At 32.2% G+C, this 21,291-nt stretch overlaps 2 protein-coding genes across 2 annotated transcripts; one reads left to right on the forward strand and one right to left on the reverse strand.

Moving 5' to 3' along the window:
• The first annotated feature begins 2,953 nt into the window (after positions 1-2,953).
• LOC118048138 (U-box domain-containing protein 16) lies at positions 2,954-5,319 on the forward strand. Its single transcript, XM_035057703.2, has one exon. The coding sequence runs from the start codon at positions 3,180-3,182 to the stop codon at positions 5,217-5,219; it is 2,040 nt and encodes a 679-aa protein (XP_034913594.1). The 5' UTR covers positions 2,954-3,179; the 3' UTR covers positions 5,220-5,319.
• Positions 5,320-19,760: 14,441 nt separating this feature from the next.
• On the reverse strand, positions 19,761-21,291 carry LOC118048137 (transcription repressor OFP1). The gene has a single exon (XM_035057702.2). It carries the CDS (start codon positions 21,107-21,109, stop codon positions 19,880-19,882), a length of 1,230 nt encoding a protein of 409 aa, XP_034913593.1. The 5' UTR covers positions 21,110-21,291; the 3' UTR covers positions 19,761-19,879.

Here is a 21,291-nt window from a genome sequence, read left to right on the forward strand (position 1 = left end):
AGAAATAAGCAAAATAAATGAATTAAGTTGATTAATTTTCATGTTAAAAGAATAACACAAGTAAAAATCATTAAGCTTTTTAATGATAGCTAGGAATACTTGATTATTTTTCACCATTAAAGATTTCATCATCGAATATAAAAATTAATTTTCAATATTTAACTTAATCGACATTAAGGAATTATTATGGCGTTTTTCTAATTAATTTAATCTTTCTTAATCTTCCTTACTTAAAGGAATTTAAGTATTTTCTTGAATTAAAAAAAAAATACTCATTTTACTTTGATGATCAACCTAATTCATTGAATGGACAATCTCTTTGAACCAAGCATATAAACACTAATATATATTTTATATTTTCTTTTTATAAGTTTAATTTTCTTTAGTTTCCTTATTAATCCTCAATCTTTTTTTCAGTTTCTTATAAGAAGAATCAGAATAATTTTCCTTGGGTTTGACCTAGTTTTCACTATCATGCTATAAAAGTCAATTCCTTAAAAAGAGAGAACAGTCAGAATTAATCTTATGGTTTTGATAGTGACCAATTATCTGCTTGACCTGCTTATGAATGCCATGAAAGTAATCTTTCATGTCAATAGCTTGGATGCTCAAGTGTATGATGCAAGGTATGAGAATTAACTCCAATACTCTAAAAGGATTCTACCTTTAAACAATCTCAAAATGACTTAGTTGGGTGGTCTGATTCCGAGACCTATTATAAGTAAACTTCGCCTGTGTCAATGTCATATCCCAACTTTTTGGCTTATCTCCAACCAAGCTTCACAGTAAGTTGCTGAGATTGCGATCAACTATCTTTATTTGCCTATCTGTCTAACGGTGATAAGCACTGCTAAAGTTTAGTTGAGTTCTCATCCTTCCCCACAAACCATTCCAGAAATTACTCATGAACTTGACATCCCTATTCGAAGTGATAGACCTAGGAGTGCTATGCAAACGAACCACCTTATTGAAGTAAAGTTAGGTTACTCGAGATACCTTCATGGTCTTTAAGCAAGCTATAAATTGGATCATATTCAAAAACTTGTCAACAACAATAAAAATAGAACTCATAGCTTATTGTGTACTAAGTAAGCCCAATACAAAACTCATGCTCACGTCTAGCAACTTAGCATCAGGAATTGGTAACAGAGTGTACAACCTAGCATTCAATAAGGCCCATCAGACCTCTGATAAACAACACACCTCTTGATGAAGTTAGAAACTTATCCTGGTAACTTAGGCTAGTAATCTATGGATACCATAGCCAAGTCTTATCCTATCCAAAATGCCCCTTACAATGCAATTAATGAATGATATGCTCTTGCAAAAAGAAAATTGGAACACAAAGTCGCAAACCAAGAAAAAAGCATTTAAAAACACATAGTTATCTTGTTTACCTCCCTCTATTAACTCAATATAAATCTGACCGAATGAAGCATCACTTGAATATGTCTTATAGAAAGTATCAAATCCTAGCACATAGGTGTATATGGTACTGAGTAAAGTCACATGTCGATTGAGAGTATCAACCACCTTATATAAAATGTCTAATTAGTGTCTCAATGAGAAAGTGAACTCATGCAAAATGAACTTTTAAATCTAGAGAATATTTATTCTCCCCATCTTTTGAATAAACACTATACCGACTTAAGGTTTAGAGTGTTTTTCTTGCAGTTGTCTTCGGGTTCACCAAGTCCTTTAAATCTAGTTTTATCAGCCCATATAAAGCATTCCCAATCTTTCTAATAAGGGTTTTTCATCACCATCAACTAGCAATGTATGTCAAACATTGGGTTTATAATGTGATTAATAAAAGTTTAAAATGGGGAAATTTCTAATTATTACAACATTTAATCGCAATGAACAAAAAAGTAAATAATGTATTAACAATTGTGTTAAGAACAACTATTAGCCGAACTTATTAATTAATTAATTGTTATTGTGATTAAAGGGCCGTTTCTGGTTAGCTAGGAGATTACCTTATATTGACTGTAGCTTCCTCATGACATATTGGCGCACTAGTATTCTCAACTTGGCTACCCAGTGGTCTAATAATCGAAGTTAATATTTATCTACTGCACATTCTTCTAAACATTTATAACTTTATCTTTTAAAAAGAGAAAAAGAAACAAAAATAAATGGAAAGAAACAGAGGAAAAGTGTCTTTAATTGCCCCAGCTGGCTATGCATGATAAAGGAGACCGATATTAATAATGCATGAATTTTTTTATTAGCATATTGTTGATAGGTGACGAGACACAGATCTAGTCCACAACCACCCTACACCAACATTACAACTTGTATAAAATTATACATTTAATATCATATGACGAGTAAGTGCATACCAATTCATACGTTGAACAAAACACAGAATTTTATATGTAATGCGCATGCCGGCGGCTACTAGAGGAGGGATTTAATACTGGTGAACTATTCGTGGATGGCGAGATGTAAATCCTGTTTTACAAGCTTTGTTCGAGATGTAAAGATTTAGCTCAATGAGCGTAAGTTGACTTGAAATATACATATAAAAAAAATTAATATGGATTTGATAATGTGATGTAGCTATCTTTGTAAATGAATAATCAAGCTTAAAAAGAATTAATTAAATTGAATGATTTTAATATTAAATCCATTCAAAATTATTAATTTAATATTTTTTCAATTTAAATATTTTTTTTATTTAAAATATAGGTCAAACACATTAATCAAAGAGAGCCTTACTCTCACAAAACAAATATTTGTTTTTGTTTGGTGGACTCAATCCAACGACACAGCCTTTCTTGATCAAGTTCAGTTTAATATGATCTCAAATCAAAGCAGAAGTTGAAAATTCCTGTTTATTGCCTAGTAAACGGCCCGCCAATTGAATACAATTTTTTTATTATTATTAACAAAAACAATCAAAAGAAGTTAAAAAAAAAAACATCTATATCCTTTGCAGTCTCCATCAACAGCCTACCTTTGCTTCGTTTGTTAGGTTATATTAAAAAAAACACTAAAGAAAGAAGAAGAAGAACCCAACATTCTAAGAAACAGCTTGTTTCAACAAACGAAACCAAAACAACAATCCCTTACAAATCTTCACCTTCAATCAAAAGCCAACAAAACTCTAATCATCATCTCTTACAATCATCTCTCTTTGTTTCTAAACAGAACTCTCTGTTATAATTCTTTCCATGGCAGTTTCTCCTCAAGTTTTCCCACCAAGAAAACGGCGGCCGTCGGCCGGGGCATTCATACCACCACAATTCTCCGACCAGAGACTTCTCCAAACTCTCCTTGAACTCTCTCAAGAAATCTCTTCTCTCAAACCTCTTCAATTCCTTCTAAAACGCAACTCTTCTTCAATCTTACGTAAGACGAAGATCCTTGCAATCTTATTCGAGGAACTCCTGAAAAACCCAATTCTGTTTTTATCTCCTACTCTCTTATGCTTCGAAGAAATGTACTTAGTTCTTCAAAGATTCAAGACTTTGCTTGAAGACTGCGTGAACGGAAGCAGGATGTGGCTATTGATGCAAAGCGATTCGGTTGCTAATAATTTCCTCGAGCTGACAGTAGAACTAGCAACCCTTTTGGATATCTTTCCTGTCAAGGAAGTCGAGATTAGCGAGGAAGTTGAAGAATTGTTCTTGTTGTTAAGAAAACAATGCTCTAAGGCTAAAACCTTTGTCGATAAAAGAGATTACAATTTGCGCCACGATGTGTTAACAATGCTTGATCGGATTCAGAAAGAGATTGTCCCTGATCATTCAAAGCTAGCAGAGATTTTTTATTTGCTGGGGTTTCGCAATTCCTTATCCTGCAAAGAAGAAATTGAAAATCTTGAAGATGAAGTCCAGAACCAAAAAGATGAGAAATCGAAATCCGACGTGATTGCTTTGATAGGACTGGTTCGTTACGTGAAATGCGTGTTGTTTGAGCCATCCACACCAGGCGCTGATTCCAGGAGTAAGAAATTAGCATCGGATGTCAACGTACCGGTGGATTTCCGGTGTCCGATAAGCCTGGATTTAATGCGGGATCCAGTTGTCGTGGCCACAGGTCAGACGTACGATCGTGAGAGTATTAATCTCTGGATTGAATCGGGGCACAACACTTGTCCGAAGACAGGCCAGGCCCTGGTCAACACCAACCTGATTCCTAACCGAGCTTTGAAGAATTTGATAGCCATGTGGTTCCGAGAGCAGAAAATACCGTTTGAAACCGCGGAAGGCAACAGCAGAATAGACCGCGTTATGGAAAGCAAGGCGGCTCTTGAGGCCAACAAAATGACAGTGTCGTTTCTGGTTAACAAAATGTCGGCCTCACAGTCAATGGAAGCAGTTAACGGCGTTATTTATGAGCTTCGTGCACTAGCGAAGTCTAACTCGGATTCCCGAGCCTGCATCGCTGAAGCTGGAGCTATTCCCGTGCTAGCACGATTTCTAGGTCCGGATATAGGTTCAGAGTTTCCAAATTTACAAGTTAACGCCGTTACTGCTATGCTAAACCTTTCCATTCTAGAAGCGAACAAAACGAAGATCATGGAAAACGGCAGAGCTCTCAACGGCGTTATCGAGGTGCTACGCACGGGTGCCACTTGGGAGGCTAAAGGGAATGCGGCAGCAACTATATTCAGCCTATCCGGCGTGCACTCGTATAGGAAAAGACTTGGGAGGAAGACACGTGTCGTTAAAGGATTGGTGGATTTAGCGAAAAGCGGGCCCGCGAGTTCGAAGAGAGATGCATTGGTGGCTATTTTGAATTTGGCGGGAGATAGGGAGACAGTTGGGAGGTTGGTCAAGGAAGGGGTGGTGGATATGGTTAATGAAGTGATCAATGAGATGCCGGAAGAAGCCGCCGCGGTGCTCGAAATGGTGGTGAAGAGAGGAGGAATAGTGGCAGTAGCTGCCGCATATAATGCTATTAAGAAGTTGGGTGTGTTAATGAGGGAAGGATCGGATATAGTAAGAGAAAGCGCCGCGGCAACACTTGTTACCATCTGTCGTAAAGGTGGGGCAGACACGGCGGCAGAGCTTGCGTCGATAATGGGAATCGAGAGAATTATATGGGAATTGTTGGCATCAGGAACAATGAGAGCAAGAAGAAAGGCTTCCACTTTGTTGAGGATTCTTAGAAGATGGGCAGCTGGTTTGGATGTTGAATTTTTTTACGGGCATAGTACTGTTGCAACTGCGAGTAGCGCATCATCAACAGTGGTGTTACCAGCTTAACACATTTACGTTTGTTATTTGCTTCTTAATTGTAAATAAATCTTAGGAATTTGTAACAAAAATTCTTCCTTAAAGTGACAGTGATCGTGTATTTTCTTCATCGGTTCATTATTTCAGCTCGAAGCCATTTTTTTTCTACCTTATTGCGAATAAGATTCATTTGAGAATTCCAGTTTCTTTTATTTCTGGTGTCTCAATTATTTATTAATGAACAAGCCTAGATTTTCCATCTGTTGTAGGAGAAACCAAACAAGTTTAAAGCTTTCTGAGAGAAACTTGAACTTGAGATGAAATCAAGCTGCAGAGCAAACCCAGAATGTGTGAAAGCCAAATGAGTCCACTACTGTTTTTTGAATTTCAACAGTTCAGTATACTGTTTGGAGACTTCTATTACCCTGAATTGGTCAGTCTTTTACAGGGAACAATGTTGCAGAGTGAACAGATTTATGGCCATATACACCGACATGAAAACGGGCTTCTTGTAGAATTTATCATGGTCAGGCGCCAGGGATTCAATGGAAAAGATAATGTCAAAACCTCATATCAGAAACACGTTATTGTTCCTACCCAGAACCTTCAGAATGCTGACTTTCCTTTCTGAAGATAAGAGCTTGCTCCTAAAGTCTCCTGAAAAACCGTCTCATAAATTGCTTCAGCATCACACACACAAAGTCCAAACGAGGACCAAATATTGCTCTTCCAGGAGGAAATGATGCCCAAGAAGGGGAGGAAGTGGTTACCATGTACAATGTTGTTAGCTGATTTTTGTTAGTATCATCCATTACTAACAGTAGATCATAGCTATTTTTTATATTTTCTTCTTTCTCGCATCTCATTGTTTCTTTTATTTCAAAATGCCTCAAAAACCTGGAGGCTAATGTTAGATGTAGCCAATGAATTATCCAAAAACAATAGAATCCAAACCGAGAAACCTGCTGTTGTTTGCGTGCAAGCTGGTTTATCAAATGGGGGTGAATTTTGATGTTTGGGTAGAATTGATGTATTAAGCCCATGTAATTCTTTGAATTCAATTTATCAAACTTGAGAAAATAAGAAATGGGTAAAGGGTTAGGTTTGGTCTCATGTAAAAGCGTGCCTGTTCCTACCTCGATTAGTCTTGGATACATGGGCTTGGCCGATGTTAAATTATGAAAACACTTGTAGAATATCTGTGTCAATAAACTTTCCATTTTGAAATTCAGTTGCCCAGTCCATGCATGGAGCTAGGTCTTATAAACTTGTATGCTGAAATTAATTTGCACGTCATCATATTAATTTTTCTCAAAACAATCTTCCACGCTCATTTAAAACTTGGTAAAATAACTTATAGCAATTTTATAATTTTAGAAAAACATAATTTTGTAGCTCACTCAAGTGGATAAGTTAAACAAAATCTTAATATCAATGAAATTGTATTTTTTCTATATATGCAATTTCATTGATATGATCAATAAGATTGTGTTTGGTAAGAAGTGAGAATTTTTGGGGAAAAAATGTAAAAGAGGTAAGATTTAAAGGTGAAGTATTAAAAGTATAAAAAAGAGTTTAGAGACAAAGTTTTTGAAATGTTTTATCGGAGTTGGAGAGATTATGGATAATAGTAGATTTTTTATGTGTTAATTTCAATAGATTCCCAAAATTCTGACGAATCTTTTATTTTTTTTAATAAATGTTTTATTTTGATTAGCTAGCATTAGTATTGAAAAAATAGTAGAAAATATATATCATATTAATGCAAGGTATTAATACCAAAAAACTTGATCATAGATATTCCTTTTGAGTTGTGTTATTGCTTAATTTAATTTACCTTATCACTCAAAATATTTATAAACTTTGATTATATTATTTTATTTCATGGAACATGAAGATTAGTGTTGCAAATATCTAGTGATGAGTGTAGTTTTTATGTATTTTATGGTGAGTGAAATAATAATAGAGAGTGATTTCATTATGAGCGAACATAAATAAATATTATTGATGGAGAAATTAATGTTTATTATTAGTTTATGGTGATCATTGTATTATTAATAGAAAGAGTAGTGCTTATGCTTTAAAGTTTTTTTTAGTTGTTTTTAGATAAAAATAATGTTTTTTCTGTTTTAGTCTAAAAATCTCCATTTTTGTAACCAGTTGTTTGCTGATTAGAAATTGGACTCGGCACATTTTAAAGAAAATAAAAGGCCTATTTTTACGGCCTTAACTTGGAAGACTTTAAGCACCTAGGCTGCTTTTTGATGCACCCAGCTATGATATTTTTTTCAATTAACTTGGAAGACTTTGAGCGCGGTAAGCTACCCAGCTCGGTGCCTTGCTTGCTTTGAACTTTTTATTAATGTATTTCTTTTAATTTTAATTTTAATTTAATTTAATTAGAATATATTAGATATATTATCTTATTTAGTGCCTAGATTAAATGAAGAATATATTTTAGATATTACTATATCATTGGTTAGCACTACACGTTATTCAAATTAATTTTTTTAATGTAAAAAAAGGTTCAAGTGTTGCTAATAAGTTTTCTAGTAGAAAAAAAAAAATATATGATGTAAAAGTTAATTTAATTTGACCTAGTCGACTTGAAACTTTAAAAAGTAACCCAAATGACAGGTAATATTTTAACTTAAAAATTTCAAAGAGTGCATCTTTTTTTTTAAAAAAAAAACATTGAGACGATAATATGTTGGTCAACCAGGCTAATTTATCAAATTCATGACTCAAGTCATAAGACCGTGATAATTTCATAAAAAAAAAATCATAACAAATTATGAATTTTAATTTTAGAATAAAATTTTAAAAAAATCAATTAAAAAAAATATAAAAAAATAACTCAAGTCAACCTAAATTAACTTATCGTTATCTATCAAATACACAATTCAAGTTATTGGATCACAATAACCTCAAAGAAAACAATTAAAAACAAATATAAAGCTCATTGCCTTATCAAACTCAATATTAAAATATGAAATTGAATAAAACACCTAAATTGATAACCCAAAAAAAAAATAATTTATATTCTAGCTTATAGTGCTTTATGAGGAGGTGAACAATGAATTCATCTCGTCCATTTTATTTTGTTAATTTTATTAAATACCATTTAACTTTTACTTTCAAAGAAGATTATAATTATCTTTTTTATAATATTAGCAACAATGTTTTTCTATATCACCCATCATATTTTTTTTAAAATTTTATTTCGTTGGTTATAGTGCAATGAATTCATCTCATCCATTTTATTTTGTTAATTTTATTAAATACCATTTAACTTTTACTTTTTTTTTTTTAAAAAATTATAATTATCTTTTTATAATATTAGCAACAATGTTTTTTATATCACCCATCATGATTTTTTTAAAATTTTACTTGGTAGTTTTTTTTTTTTATGAATAAAATTTTATTCAACCCATATGCTTGGATTGATTTTAGATGGGCCATGATGGGCCATTTAGGCTCGTGTATTTGATATTTTTTAGCTTTTTTCCTTAATTGTTTCCTTCAATTTAAATTTAATTTCTTTAAAATTAATTAATTTAGAATATATCATATATATTATTTTATTTAATTCTTTAGAATATATTTTATATATTTTTTTATTAAACATCATTATATTGTTACTTTGTTTTTGAAGAAGACTATAATATTTTTTTTTATAATACCAGCAAGCTTCTTTTTTTTTTTTTTCTGGTACAGCCCACCATGATCTTTTTCTTTATATATAAAAAATTATTTGATTGCTTTTTTATGATTTTTTTCTTATATTATAATTAAATAAAAAATTATTTTAAAAATAGTTAGTAAACCTAATTAGTTTCATGACCTGAAATTATAAGTTTATAGAAGTTGACCTTGGTTGATCTAGATATAATTATCTTAATATTTTTAAAAGTATTATCTTAATTTTTTAAGGCAAATTAAATTTTATCGGTTGTCTGTAATATATTTAGCTCCCGTTGATTCAACCAGGTAATATTGAATTAACTTTTAAATAAATTAATTTGAAACTTAGGCCAGGTAAAATGAGGTTGGAAAGTGACAATGTTGATTTATTGGATCGAGTTTAATGATATACTTATATCAAAATTATATATATAAAAATATTTATAATTGAAACTTGTTTTTAAAATAAAAATAAAATATTATTTAAAAAATAAATACTCATGTAAAAAATTTCATGAATTCTATGCATCGCCAAGAAAGTCGCCAACCACTAGAAGTTCTCGCACCATTTAGTGCCAATAGCCTAGTGACAAACCATCACGAAAAGCAAACACAACGCCATGGCAGAAACCACCATAAATGACCACTGATCACTATCAACAGGTCCACTGCCATAAAACCTCAGTGCCACCCTCCACAACTTTTTTAACCTCAGAGCAACATCAACAACTAAGAAAGAGAGAACCAAAAGCAAAGAAAATTGAAGCTTTTCACATTTTGATCTCTCTACTGGAGAGACGATAAGGATATTACCTCCAGTGTAGAAGAAAGGAGGGAAGGGATTCGCTCCCAATAGCCAGCTAAACAAGCAATAATAATGTCGACAAAAGTGAAGTACCACGCGCCGGTACTGGCAGGGCCACTTCTAGCAATTCCTGGCTAACCCAAAGAGTTCTTAAAGGCCGACTTTGAACCCTAATACATTGATTTATCTATTTTTAATTTGTAATATATTATGCGTGTAAGTATTTGTTGATTATTGTGGGATTTGAATTTTAATAATGTCATCATACGGGTTTCTAGTTTCTAATTTTTTTTTTTTTGGTGAATATGACTCCACTAAGAGTCATTAAATGTGAAAGAATTATTTAAGTTCATTTTGAACATAATCTAAGAAACAAGTTTAAAGTTTAATTTATCATTTATTATCCTTTTTAAATTAAACATTTGTATTTTAAAAGGAATAATTAGACCTTGTTTAGATCCATATCTCAAATCATTATTTTAGAATTAATAAATTTTTATTATAATTTAGACAAGAATTTTAGCAAGAGCATAATAGCTACTTTATTATTAAAAATAAGCACAATAATAAGTTACCATGCATAAATAAAATAAAACATATATGATGATTGTCATCTTTTTTTATTATGTAATCAACCCTTTAGTCAGAAATTTAAAAACCAATTAGTATTTTTTTATTACATAAGTGGAGAGTCATATAATCAACTTGATTAATTAATCCTAAATAGATTGAGATCACCGAAATGTTTACTAAGACGTGCAAAAAGGACAAAAGTTATAAAAGGAAACCCTTTATGTTGTTTAGGAAATATAATTATAGTTATTTTTTAAAGTGTATTTTATTTAAAAATATATCAGAATATTATTTTTTTATTTTTTTAAAATTATTTTTAATATCAATATATTATAATGATTTAAAAACACTAAAAAAAATATTAATTTGAAGTAAAAAAAATAAAAACAAAATTAAATATTTTTAAAAATATTTTGAAAATACAAAAATAAAAAAGTCTTATCTGAATCACGATCGCTAACCCACCCACCTTCGCCTTCTCTACTTGGAAGGGTGAATTGAGAGACAGAAACGAAGATGAATCAAGTACCATACAAGACCAAGCCAATACACACACAAAAAGCTAGAAGTACTCTACAGCCCCATCCGACTCACCCTACACTCCTTCAATCTACACATCACGTAAATCAATTGAGGGACCCATTATCGAACAACACTATCTCCAAAAAGATTTGTGATTGAGAAAATCATTTGTATAAAATATAGGAAGTTTCATTTGGCACAACAATATTGTCCTCATCCCGTGCATTGACAGTTCTTCACCTAGAGGTTTTAGTTAGTTGAGATGTCCCATTTTATTAATGCGGCGGCCCCTCTTGAATCCAATGATTAAACAGCTTAAGATTTCGTTTAATTTTAGTTGGTTTTTTATTTTAAAAATATTTTAAAAATAAAAATAAAATTTTATTAGATGAAGACTAATACGCAATTAGCTTGTAACGAGGGAAAATAAATCATCTTTAAATCACGTCCATCATCTTTCACTCTGCATTAGATGAAGACTACACGAGAAGGTCTTCCGCCATGGAAGTCAGAAATTTAAGTGGTGGTCGGGTGGCTTTTATTCGTCACACATCTTGACAAACATCTTGGTTTATCTTTGACGTCTTAGCATTAATATAATCCTCAATTATCATTGAACCAACTGGTTTTTCAGACAGTACCGTTGGTCGTGAGGTATACAATAAATGTTTGTTTCGTCTTGTTGTTTTCCCTGTCCAACCCCTCGATCCCTCTCTTTTTTTTACGATTTATTTTATTTGAGTAAATTATAATTTATTTCGTGTTATATACTGTCGTTTTGAAAATCACCGTTCTCTTGATCAAAGTTGACCTGTAATTTTTTATTCAAACAAGTTTCAAACAGCTTTCTTCCTTTCTTTTATGCATTTTCATTATTTTTCAATTGCTGTTACATGTGTGTATTTTTTTTATCCGTTCATATTTAGGTTAACTTACAATTTATATATATTTCGATTAAGTATTTAAAATTTTAAAATTAAAAGTAAGTTTTCAATAAATTTAAGATTGGTGGCATTATTGCATGCGTTGTTTTTTACATTTTAGTGGTTTCACTTTTCTGTTTATTGTGTTCGATTCCTTCTTTTATTTTGTTGATTCTGGTGATCTCTTTGTTAATTTATTGTCGTTTGTGATCTCTTTCCAACAGGTTCTTCTAGCTAGGATTGGGAGAGTGTGTTGGGCTTAATATTCTCCAGATTTGTTTTGTTTTTTCTCTCTTCGTTCTGCCATGCTCTTACGTTTATCAAGTCTTCTCTTTTCATCTTTGTTCTTTTGGAGGGTTGTTGCTCTATCTAGCCTTTTTTTCCCTATGTTCTAGAGCAGTACATGAATCGTGCATGAATCATACATGACTTTAGCGCACCATCGTACGTCAAATTCCAATACATAAACCTCCACCGTAGACATGAAATGCATGTGATTTTAGAAGGCAAAAAATCTGCATTTAAAATAAGGCGTTTTTTTAGCTTTCATGGTTTTCCAATGTGTTTTGCTTCTTCTTCTTTATTTATTAGGCTATGGTGTTGCTTCTATGCTTTCCTACTATTGATTTTGCCTTGTGTGTCATGTTGTGGTTTTTTTTGTTTTTGTTTTTTTTTATGGGTTGAATTACTTTTTTTTTTCTAAATAATTAGAGGGTTGTCAGTCAAGTTGCTAAGAAAAACAAACTTTGGACTTTGGTCGCTTTATTCCATGTGGTTTGTTTGGTTTTGATATGTATAAAATGGAGTTATGTGAAAAGAATGTGGTAGGGCATATAAGCCCTTGCATGTTTATTGGCATTCATCTTTTTTCTCTCAAGATTGGTTGTTCTCCATCTATCTATTGAACATGTTTGGGTTTTAAGGCCTCATTGGAGTAGGAATTTTTCTTTTGCTTCATTTTCTGTTTATTTTTGCCTGTAATCTTTGAGATGTTTCCTGTAATTTTCTGTTTACGTGAATGATTAGGTTTCATGGAGTGGTTTTTTTATGGTTTCTTTGCCTTTTAATCTACTCTTTTCAAGTTTGTCTCGGGGATTTAACGTGTTTGCAAATGGATTCTCCTTTCGCAAACCCTTTTTGCCCTTTACTTGGTGTTGTTCTAGTCAAATATTGCACATTCCAATCTCAACACAGGTTTGACCTTCTCTTTAACGTATTATGCATCTTGGTGGGAGATACATATAGATATATTTTTTAATAATTCACCATACATAAAGGCATTCTTCACATTGAATTGTTGTAATGACCAACCTAGGTTTTTAACTAAAGATAATAAGACTTGAATTGTGTTGATCTTGGCTATAGATGAAAATGTCTTTATGTAATCATTCCTATAAGTTTGAGTGTAACCTTTTACCATCAATTTTGTTTTAAAGTGTTCAAAAATGTAATCGACCATGTACTTTATCATGTAAATCAATTGCATCTAACTGGTTTCTTTCTTGTTGGAAGATCAATAAGTTTTCGTGTTTCATTTTTGTACAAGAATTTCATCTCTTTTTTTATAAGTATTTTCCACCTCGGGTTAGCTAAAACTTCTTGTATATTATTAAGAATAAATGTGGTAGATGATTTATTAAAACAAGATATATTTTAATTTGAAAACCAATAGCTAGACACATAATGACTCATGAGATATTTGTCATTACTAGAAAGTTTGGTCTCATATCTAGGTTTAGGAATGCTTATGGTGTGACAATATATATGGTGATTTTTCTTATGACTCGGATATTAAGTCATAAACATCCTCAACAATCGATTGGTTTGATAAATTAGTTATCAGAAATTCAAAATCAGTTAAATTATTTGTTGGAAAAGCATTTTTTAAAGTTATATCTTCAGCTGCTTCTAGGTGTTCATCACTGTTTCAATTAAAAAATACACCACTAAATTCAATTCACTATTTTCTCAATTATCTAATCCAGATTGTAAATCATTTTGACTAAAATCCTATTTGATTTAAATAAAATCATATTTTGGATTTTTAATTTCTTTACGTTACCTTTAACTTCTAAAGTTCAAACTTTGGAAAAAAATATGTTATGTCTTCATAAAAAGCAACATCTATTGTTATAATATTTTTTGAGTTATAGGATAATAACATTGATACCCCTTTTAATGATTGACATATCCAAGAAAAACACATCAAGATGCTCGAAGAGTCAACTTATTGTACTGGTGTTCATGGAGTTGTATAAATATGACCAAACAAAAATATAAGGTGGTAAAATTAGAACTAGTGAGGCACAGACAACATCAGTGAGAGCTCGTAATGATGTTTCAACATTAATGGAACTAGAGAGTACTTGACTGATTAAATATGTTGCTTAAGCAAGTGCTTTTCCCTAATAAAATAATGACATATGAGCTTCTATCAATGATGCATGAATAACCTATATATAAAAAATGTGGATTCTTTTGTCACCCTATTTTGTTAAGTTGTATTGGAACAATTAGTGTGATTAATAGTAGTTTCATATACTTTTAAAAAATATTGAAGTTAAACTTTGATATTCTTTCCAATTATCACTGTCCAAAACCTTTTTCTTGTGTTGAGATTCAACCATTTTATAAGAAAAAAAATTCAAAATAATAAGTTCACTTCACTTTTAGATTTTATCAACCACACCCAATATAATCATGTTACAATCATCAATAAAACTAATGAATCAAAGTAATCCTTCTAAAATAAGGACTTTGGATGAACCCCATTCTTAGTAATGTATAATCATAGATGGATGTTGATTTTTATTCAATCTTAATGGAAATAAAGTTGATGGCTTTTTTCTCGATAACAAACACCATATAAAAAAAATTAGAGTCTTCAATATTATTAAATAAACTAAGAAGTATTTTTTTTTAATAATCAAAGGTAGCATACTGTTAAAACTTGATGTAGCCTATCATAACTTTCTAATGCCAAGCCTAAGTAATACATGTTTCCTTTTTAATCTCATAACCAATCTTTTGTCTGGTTCAGATGTCCTAAAATACATAAAGCATAGGCCAAAAAATTACCATAAAATATTTAGCTTAGGTTATTTAAGAAACCAACAAGAAGTTATAATATAATGATGGGAAAATTATAACATAATCTAAACTCAAATCATCAGTAAGGGTTTGATGATTGGGGTCAAAGTACAAATGAAAATAGAAACAAATTCTTGTGAGGATGAATTAAGAGTTGTGAAATATTAATTTGGAATAAAATATCATATGATTTATAGCACCAAAATCAATTATTTGTACACTATTAGAAACAAATACAGAAATATTTAAAACATTACTACTATTATTTGGAACTACTAACCATGCTGAGTTTTTTCGAGCAACATCATCTCTCTCATCTTCCACACATCTCAAAATATCATTCAAAACAAAGTGATGATGTTTTTGTGTCTAGTGGGATTTGTTTAGTTAACTGTGGAAAAAATTCAAGAATTTAGGATTGGAAAAAGAAAATTCAAGGGTTCAAGAATTTTTAGTAACCTATGATTTTCTATAGGAAAAAAAAATACTTTTCTAATTTATTTAATGAAATAATGAGAGAGGAACTAACTTAGAAAGATAATTATAGAAGAAAAAAACAAGTATCTAAATATATATTTAAAAAATCAGAAAATCTCAACATCATATTTCGTAGTTTTTTACAGCTGCCAAAACATCATAGTCAAAGTTTTAAATTTAGTTCACACCGACGGATTTTTTTTCTCCTCTGCATATGGTGTGGAATAATTATGGACGCAAATGTTGATTTTGTCTTTGGTTTTGGCCATTGAGCGGAACGTGTGCATGGTTACAAAGTTAGAATAGAGACATGAGCACATGAGAGGCAGCCATTTCTTACTGAACTGGTCATCTTTGAACATCCTATATATACACAATACTCCCCCACCATGTTAGATTTTCCTATGATTTTTGTCTCCCACACGTGCACTTATTTTAAGCATCATCCCATTTCTTGATCTAACAGCAAGAGCTAGGTGTTTATTGCAACAAAAGAGGAAAAAAAAAAAAACAGAGGGCGGGGGTGTTTGGGACAATTTGTTATTAATTATGTTCTACATGTTCCTGACATGAAACTTCACTTGGTTTGTAAACGCCGAGGATATTTTACTTCGTAATAATAAATAGAAAGGGAGGGCTAACAATTAACTTCTTGGCATTTAACTGTGGATGTGATGTCTTTTTAGAATTTTTTTTATTAATATAAATATTCGGGTTAGTTTGCACGTACTTCAACTAATCCTACAAACCTTGAAATTAACAATCATATAAGCTTTCAGTAGTTACCATATTAACAATCATATAGTTCAAACTTGAAATCATAAGAAAAACAAACCTCTTATCGAAAACATTTTTAAAATATTATTATTTCTATTTATATATGTGTTTTTGTTTGCGTGTGGGTGTTGTTTTTTAAGATTTAGCTGATGTCATTTCTGTATTTCTTGTAGGAATAAGAGTAGTCTTTTCTCTCTCTTTTTTTTTGTACTTTTACTCTCTTTTTTTCCTTTAATTTGTTGATAATTCATATGCTATAATAGTTAGTTAATTTTTTTTTTGATTGATAAACCATATGCAATAAATAGATAATAATTTTTATCACAAATAAATAGATACTTCATATATGAAGGAAACGTTATCCAAATAATTTCACAAATAATGTTTGTTAGTGCATTTTTGCGCGATCCTTTAAATATTGGACAAAAAGCATCACAGTCCAAAAAAATCTCCCAATAATGAATTATAATCACTGATTGATTTATGAAAAGTTTTAAACTATCTATAACGTGAAGATTAATCATCTTTCTTAATGATTTTCAGGACTAATTACTTGAGACGAGTAAATATTGTTTGATTACCTGTTTGCACCGAAAAGAGAATCAAATTATCAAATTTATAAATCATAAAAAAAAAACCAAAAAATTGTAGTGCATATGAAAAAAAAAAAAAAAAATCGTGGCGCTCTCTATGATCCCATATAATTGTGACTCTCTTTCACTCTTTACCACTCGAAATTAATATTATACATGTATATATTTCTCCAGTTTGATTACATTAAATCGATTTGAAAATTGAGTTTGACATGGGATCGTGACAACTCAGATGTTTACAGCACGAGATGTTGGAATTGATGTGGAGGTGATAGGGACAGGAAACAAAAGAATCTGCGACTCCTATATCTTAAAACAAAAGGATAAGAACACTAGCCACACACGTGCATAGGCTCGATCTAAAGTCTTTCTGATCTACAATATATACTTGGCATCCATGGCAGTAGTAGCCCTTAGGTCCTAGCTAGTATGCTGTGCCTTCTCTAACATGTCATAGGTCTTAACCAAAAGGCTTGCCAGGAGCATGGTGGGGGCAAGAGGTCAGTATGAAATGGAGGTCGATTCCCCCCTTGAATTACGATCTTAAAACGCAGTATTTTGTTGTTCTTGACTTTGTCTCTTCTTCAGGCTCGCCGACACCCACCTGAAATGGCACACGAGTTCTCTTATATTTTACAATCATTCTCAAGTCGATTATGCATGGAGGTTGCTGCGTTTGGACAGATACCAAGCCACAGTGTCGAATTGGATCAACCCACATCAGCAGACTGTGGGTACATTATGACATGTCACATAGAGCAAGATTTGGGAATTTGTTTTTGGAATCAAAGATAAGATATCGGATGCCTCATCATAATAATTTGTCACTAGTTTGATTATATCTTGAAGGGTTAATGGTCCAGATACATTTGCGGTGGAGGAGTTTCGATGGAGAAATATTATAAGTTTCTTGCTGTATATTTAATTTAATCCATTTCCTCCATGTAACTGGGTTTCTATTCAACATAGTCCTCCAAACAGTGTTTTTTCGTTGACCCAAGACAAGCATTGAGACCACCATTTCATGTGCTCTGAAAGAGTATTCAAAGGAAGAAATCGAAGTCCAAGCCAATGGCTAGGGGGTTATTTTAGGCGAACTATGGAGTATTTTGGGCTAGTTTAACTTTTTCTTGTTATTGTTAAACCTAGAGTTTCAGAAAATGTTCCCCTAGCGGCCATCAACAGCTAATGGAATCTAATGGTGTGCCCTGTTTTTATCACTTACCCTCTCTTTCACTATCTCATATATCTTTCCTTATTCAACACTGTATTTTGTGAGACTCTGTCGTCTTTGAAACGCAAATTCATAAGTTATTTAAGGTAAATATTCACTAACGATGAAGATGGATTAGCGACAGTGAGTCCTGTCCTGTCACCCTCTTGTCTTGCCCAAGACAGCACTTCTAATCGGTCTATGAGACAACTAAATCGTTATAATTTCCCATTTGGTTTGTAAATCTTAAAAGAAACTAGTGAGAAGCTATGATGATTTATCGGGTTATGCATGCAGTATCGTCAGAGAGCTGGTAGACAAACACTAAATTACCTTCAACTTTAACAAAATTAAAGCATGAAAGTCAATGGCTTACAGATTCCAACATGCAAATTTCTAATCAAAAAGTTGACAGCGCAAAATCAGGGACCTTTAACCACGGGTTTTGAAGTAAGATAATATATATTTTCCCCCTTTGGTTTGGTATACTAATCAGGCATGGAAGTCGTTGTCCAACACTCAACCTTGGTGCCTCTAATCAAATATTGAACAATTAATAATATATATGTTCCTTGACCTTATGCAATTTAATTCATTTTTGTTAAACTAGTATTTCTTTTTTCATACGCGACTGGATTTGCGCCTGCTCTAACCCATATGTCTGGGCAACATTTGGTATTATAATAAATGTTGCTTTTTGAAGATTTTCTTTAAAAATAGATTAAAATAATATTTTTTATTTTTTAAAATTTATTTTTAATATCAATATATTAAAATAATATAAAAACATGAAAAATATTAATTTTTTTTTTAATTTTTTGTTAAACGTTTTGGGTTATGTTCCCAAATAACATCTTATTGTCTTATGCTTTATTTGTTTTTGCAGTTGAAAAATGTTTTTTGTAAAAAAAAATTATTATTTTTTAAAATTAATATTTTTTTAGTGCTTTTAAATTATTTTAATTTTCTGATATAAAAATAAATTTTAAAAATATTTTAAAAAATATATTTTAATATATATTCAAATAAAAAATACTTTAAAACATATTATTTATAACAGTACAGACCGATACTTCAGGCGTCGAAAGTGAATTCAGCTTTTGACATCTGCTATGCAACTTTAACTTTTTAAGAGGGCAAAATTTCAACTGAGGTAAAGTTGTGAAAATTTTGAAAGCTTCTTGAAATAGCATACAATATGTAGTGCTCAACAAAAGTTGTTTCGGTTTCATACCATGTGTAGAAATTTGAATTTAGTGCCTTCTCTTTATTAACCATTGTTGATCAGCTTTAAACATTTTTGAATCACCAGCTTTTGTTCTCTTTCTTTAGTGTTCTTCTCTGGAAAAGGGAGTGTTATGAAAGCTGAATATACTGCCTAGAGAGAGATAAAAAGAAAGGGCTTCTAAGAAACAATAAAAACTGAATCTTGTCCTTAAAGGGTATCTTCTTTTGGTGGAAAAAACTTAAAGTTTGAGGCAGCTCTTGTATCCATTTATATTGTCTCTGATTTACAGTGTTATCATTTGTTCTTGTGCATTGAAAAAAGAAAATTTATTGTCACACATGACGATACTTCTAATTTTGGAACAACTAGCAAGACTCCGGCGAGGTAAGCCTTGAGCCAGTACTCTTAAACAAAGATCTTACCTTTAACTTGTAAGTAGATTCACATGTAGCTAGTCACACGACTACTGAAAAGATACAGAATCAAGAGGAAATGAACAGTGAGGCTGATTTTGGGACAGTAATATCTAATAACTCGTTGGTTTGCTGGAAATTAGTCAATTGAGGTGGTTGCGAGCCAGCATGCATACCTTCTAGCTTGTCCCCTTTGGAAAGTTAGGGGAGCAAAAAAATATGATATAACTACATTAAATCTAATTTATTTATGCTAATCTCAAGAATTGCTCATGATAAAACTATACACTATGTACTTAATTATCTGATATTCGATTTGGATTATATAACAATGACAAGATGGTTATTTGGAAATAATAAAGAAAAAGGTAGTGTACAATTGAAGATCTATCTCACTTCAACTTGATGCCTGTAAGATCAAACCAAATTTGCTCGAACACCTTGATAATAAGGTCATGATATTCATCAGAATTGAGTGAAAGATAACAAGCGAGAAGGTCTTCTAAGTCCTTTGATGCCTTGATGTTGTTCTCCACTATCATCTCCACCATCGATTCCCTGAAATCTTTCTGGGGATCAAAAGAAGATTTCACAACTGCCAAACTATCCGACAGGCTTCTTCGCGACCGCGACGATGAACTTGTCGTTGATGACACACTCTTTCGACCATTATTATAAGCCTGGATTTTCTTATTTGAGATTCTTGGAGAATTGACTCTTAGCCTGACTCCTGGTGAAGTCACAGAATTTCTCCGGACAGAACTAGTCTTGCATTCTTTCACTGCAATGCTCTCTTCTTTTACAACCTTGACAGATAAAGAGGCATGAGCATTTGTTTCCCCGTATTTAGCTGAACTCCTTCTATACTTGGCTGGTTCTTGGGTTTCTTTCTTCTTGGTATCTTCAAGTTGGTCATCAAATTTAGCAGGCTTTGTTACGATTGGAGGAAGATCAAGATCAGATATGCTATGAAACACTTTCGGTTTATCTAAATTCCTACTAGTAGACTTCTTATCCACACTGATAACAATGTCATCATTGTCAATAGAATCAAGTTTGCAGTCACAAGAGCTTGACCAAGACAACATTTTATCAAATGAGACGGTAGCAAGAGCACTGTCAGACTTGAATTCTGGTGGAAATGAGTCAGAGAAATCTGTCTCCTGATCGAGAGAACCATCATAAAGAGAAGCTGAGTAGCCTGGAGGAGAATCTGATTTAGTCCAGAGCGTAGCACGGCAGTTACAACCTGCAGAGACAGAGGAGATGACATGCTTAGGAGAGGCCTTGATGGTTCTTCTCCTATGTCCTTGATTCGATGATCTTCTGTGTGGGTCAGGAAAATTGGTGTACGTGGATTTTGAGTTTCTCGGAGAAGTGTGAGGTTTTTGGTCACTAGAGATAAGCTCTCTAGTGATGTAGTATGATTTTCTTGGATAAGGATTGTATTGAGGATGCTTTGGTTTGAATGGTGGCTGCTGAGTTTCAGCAGCTGATGCAGCTTGTCTTTTCTTTATGGAATGAGTGGTGGTGTTATGGTTTCTTGTTTTGCCCATGTCTTTGAGCTTGTAAAACCAAGCATTAGGCATCATATCTGATAATCTGAACCTATTGTTGCCCATTAAAAACCCCTCCCTTCTCTTCTCCAAACTCGGTTTCTTTTCTGTGTTTCTGTGTTTGTGAGTGAAGATGGTGGCTAGTGGAACAGAAGAAATTGTTGGACTGTCTACGCCTCTGCTTTGGCTGAAACCAGAGAGTGTGGAGAGGATAAATAAAGAGGGACGGATTGGAATTGAAGAGAAGA

Source organism: Populus alba, chromosome 6 (genome assembly GCF_005239225.2).
Source record: "Populus alba chromosome 6, ASM523922v2, whole genome shotgun sequence".
Lineage (NCBI taxonomy): Eukaryota > Viridiplantae > Streptophyta > Magnoliopsida > Malpighiales > Salicaceae > Populus > Populus alba.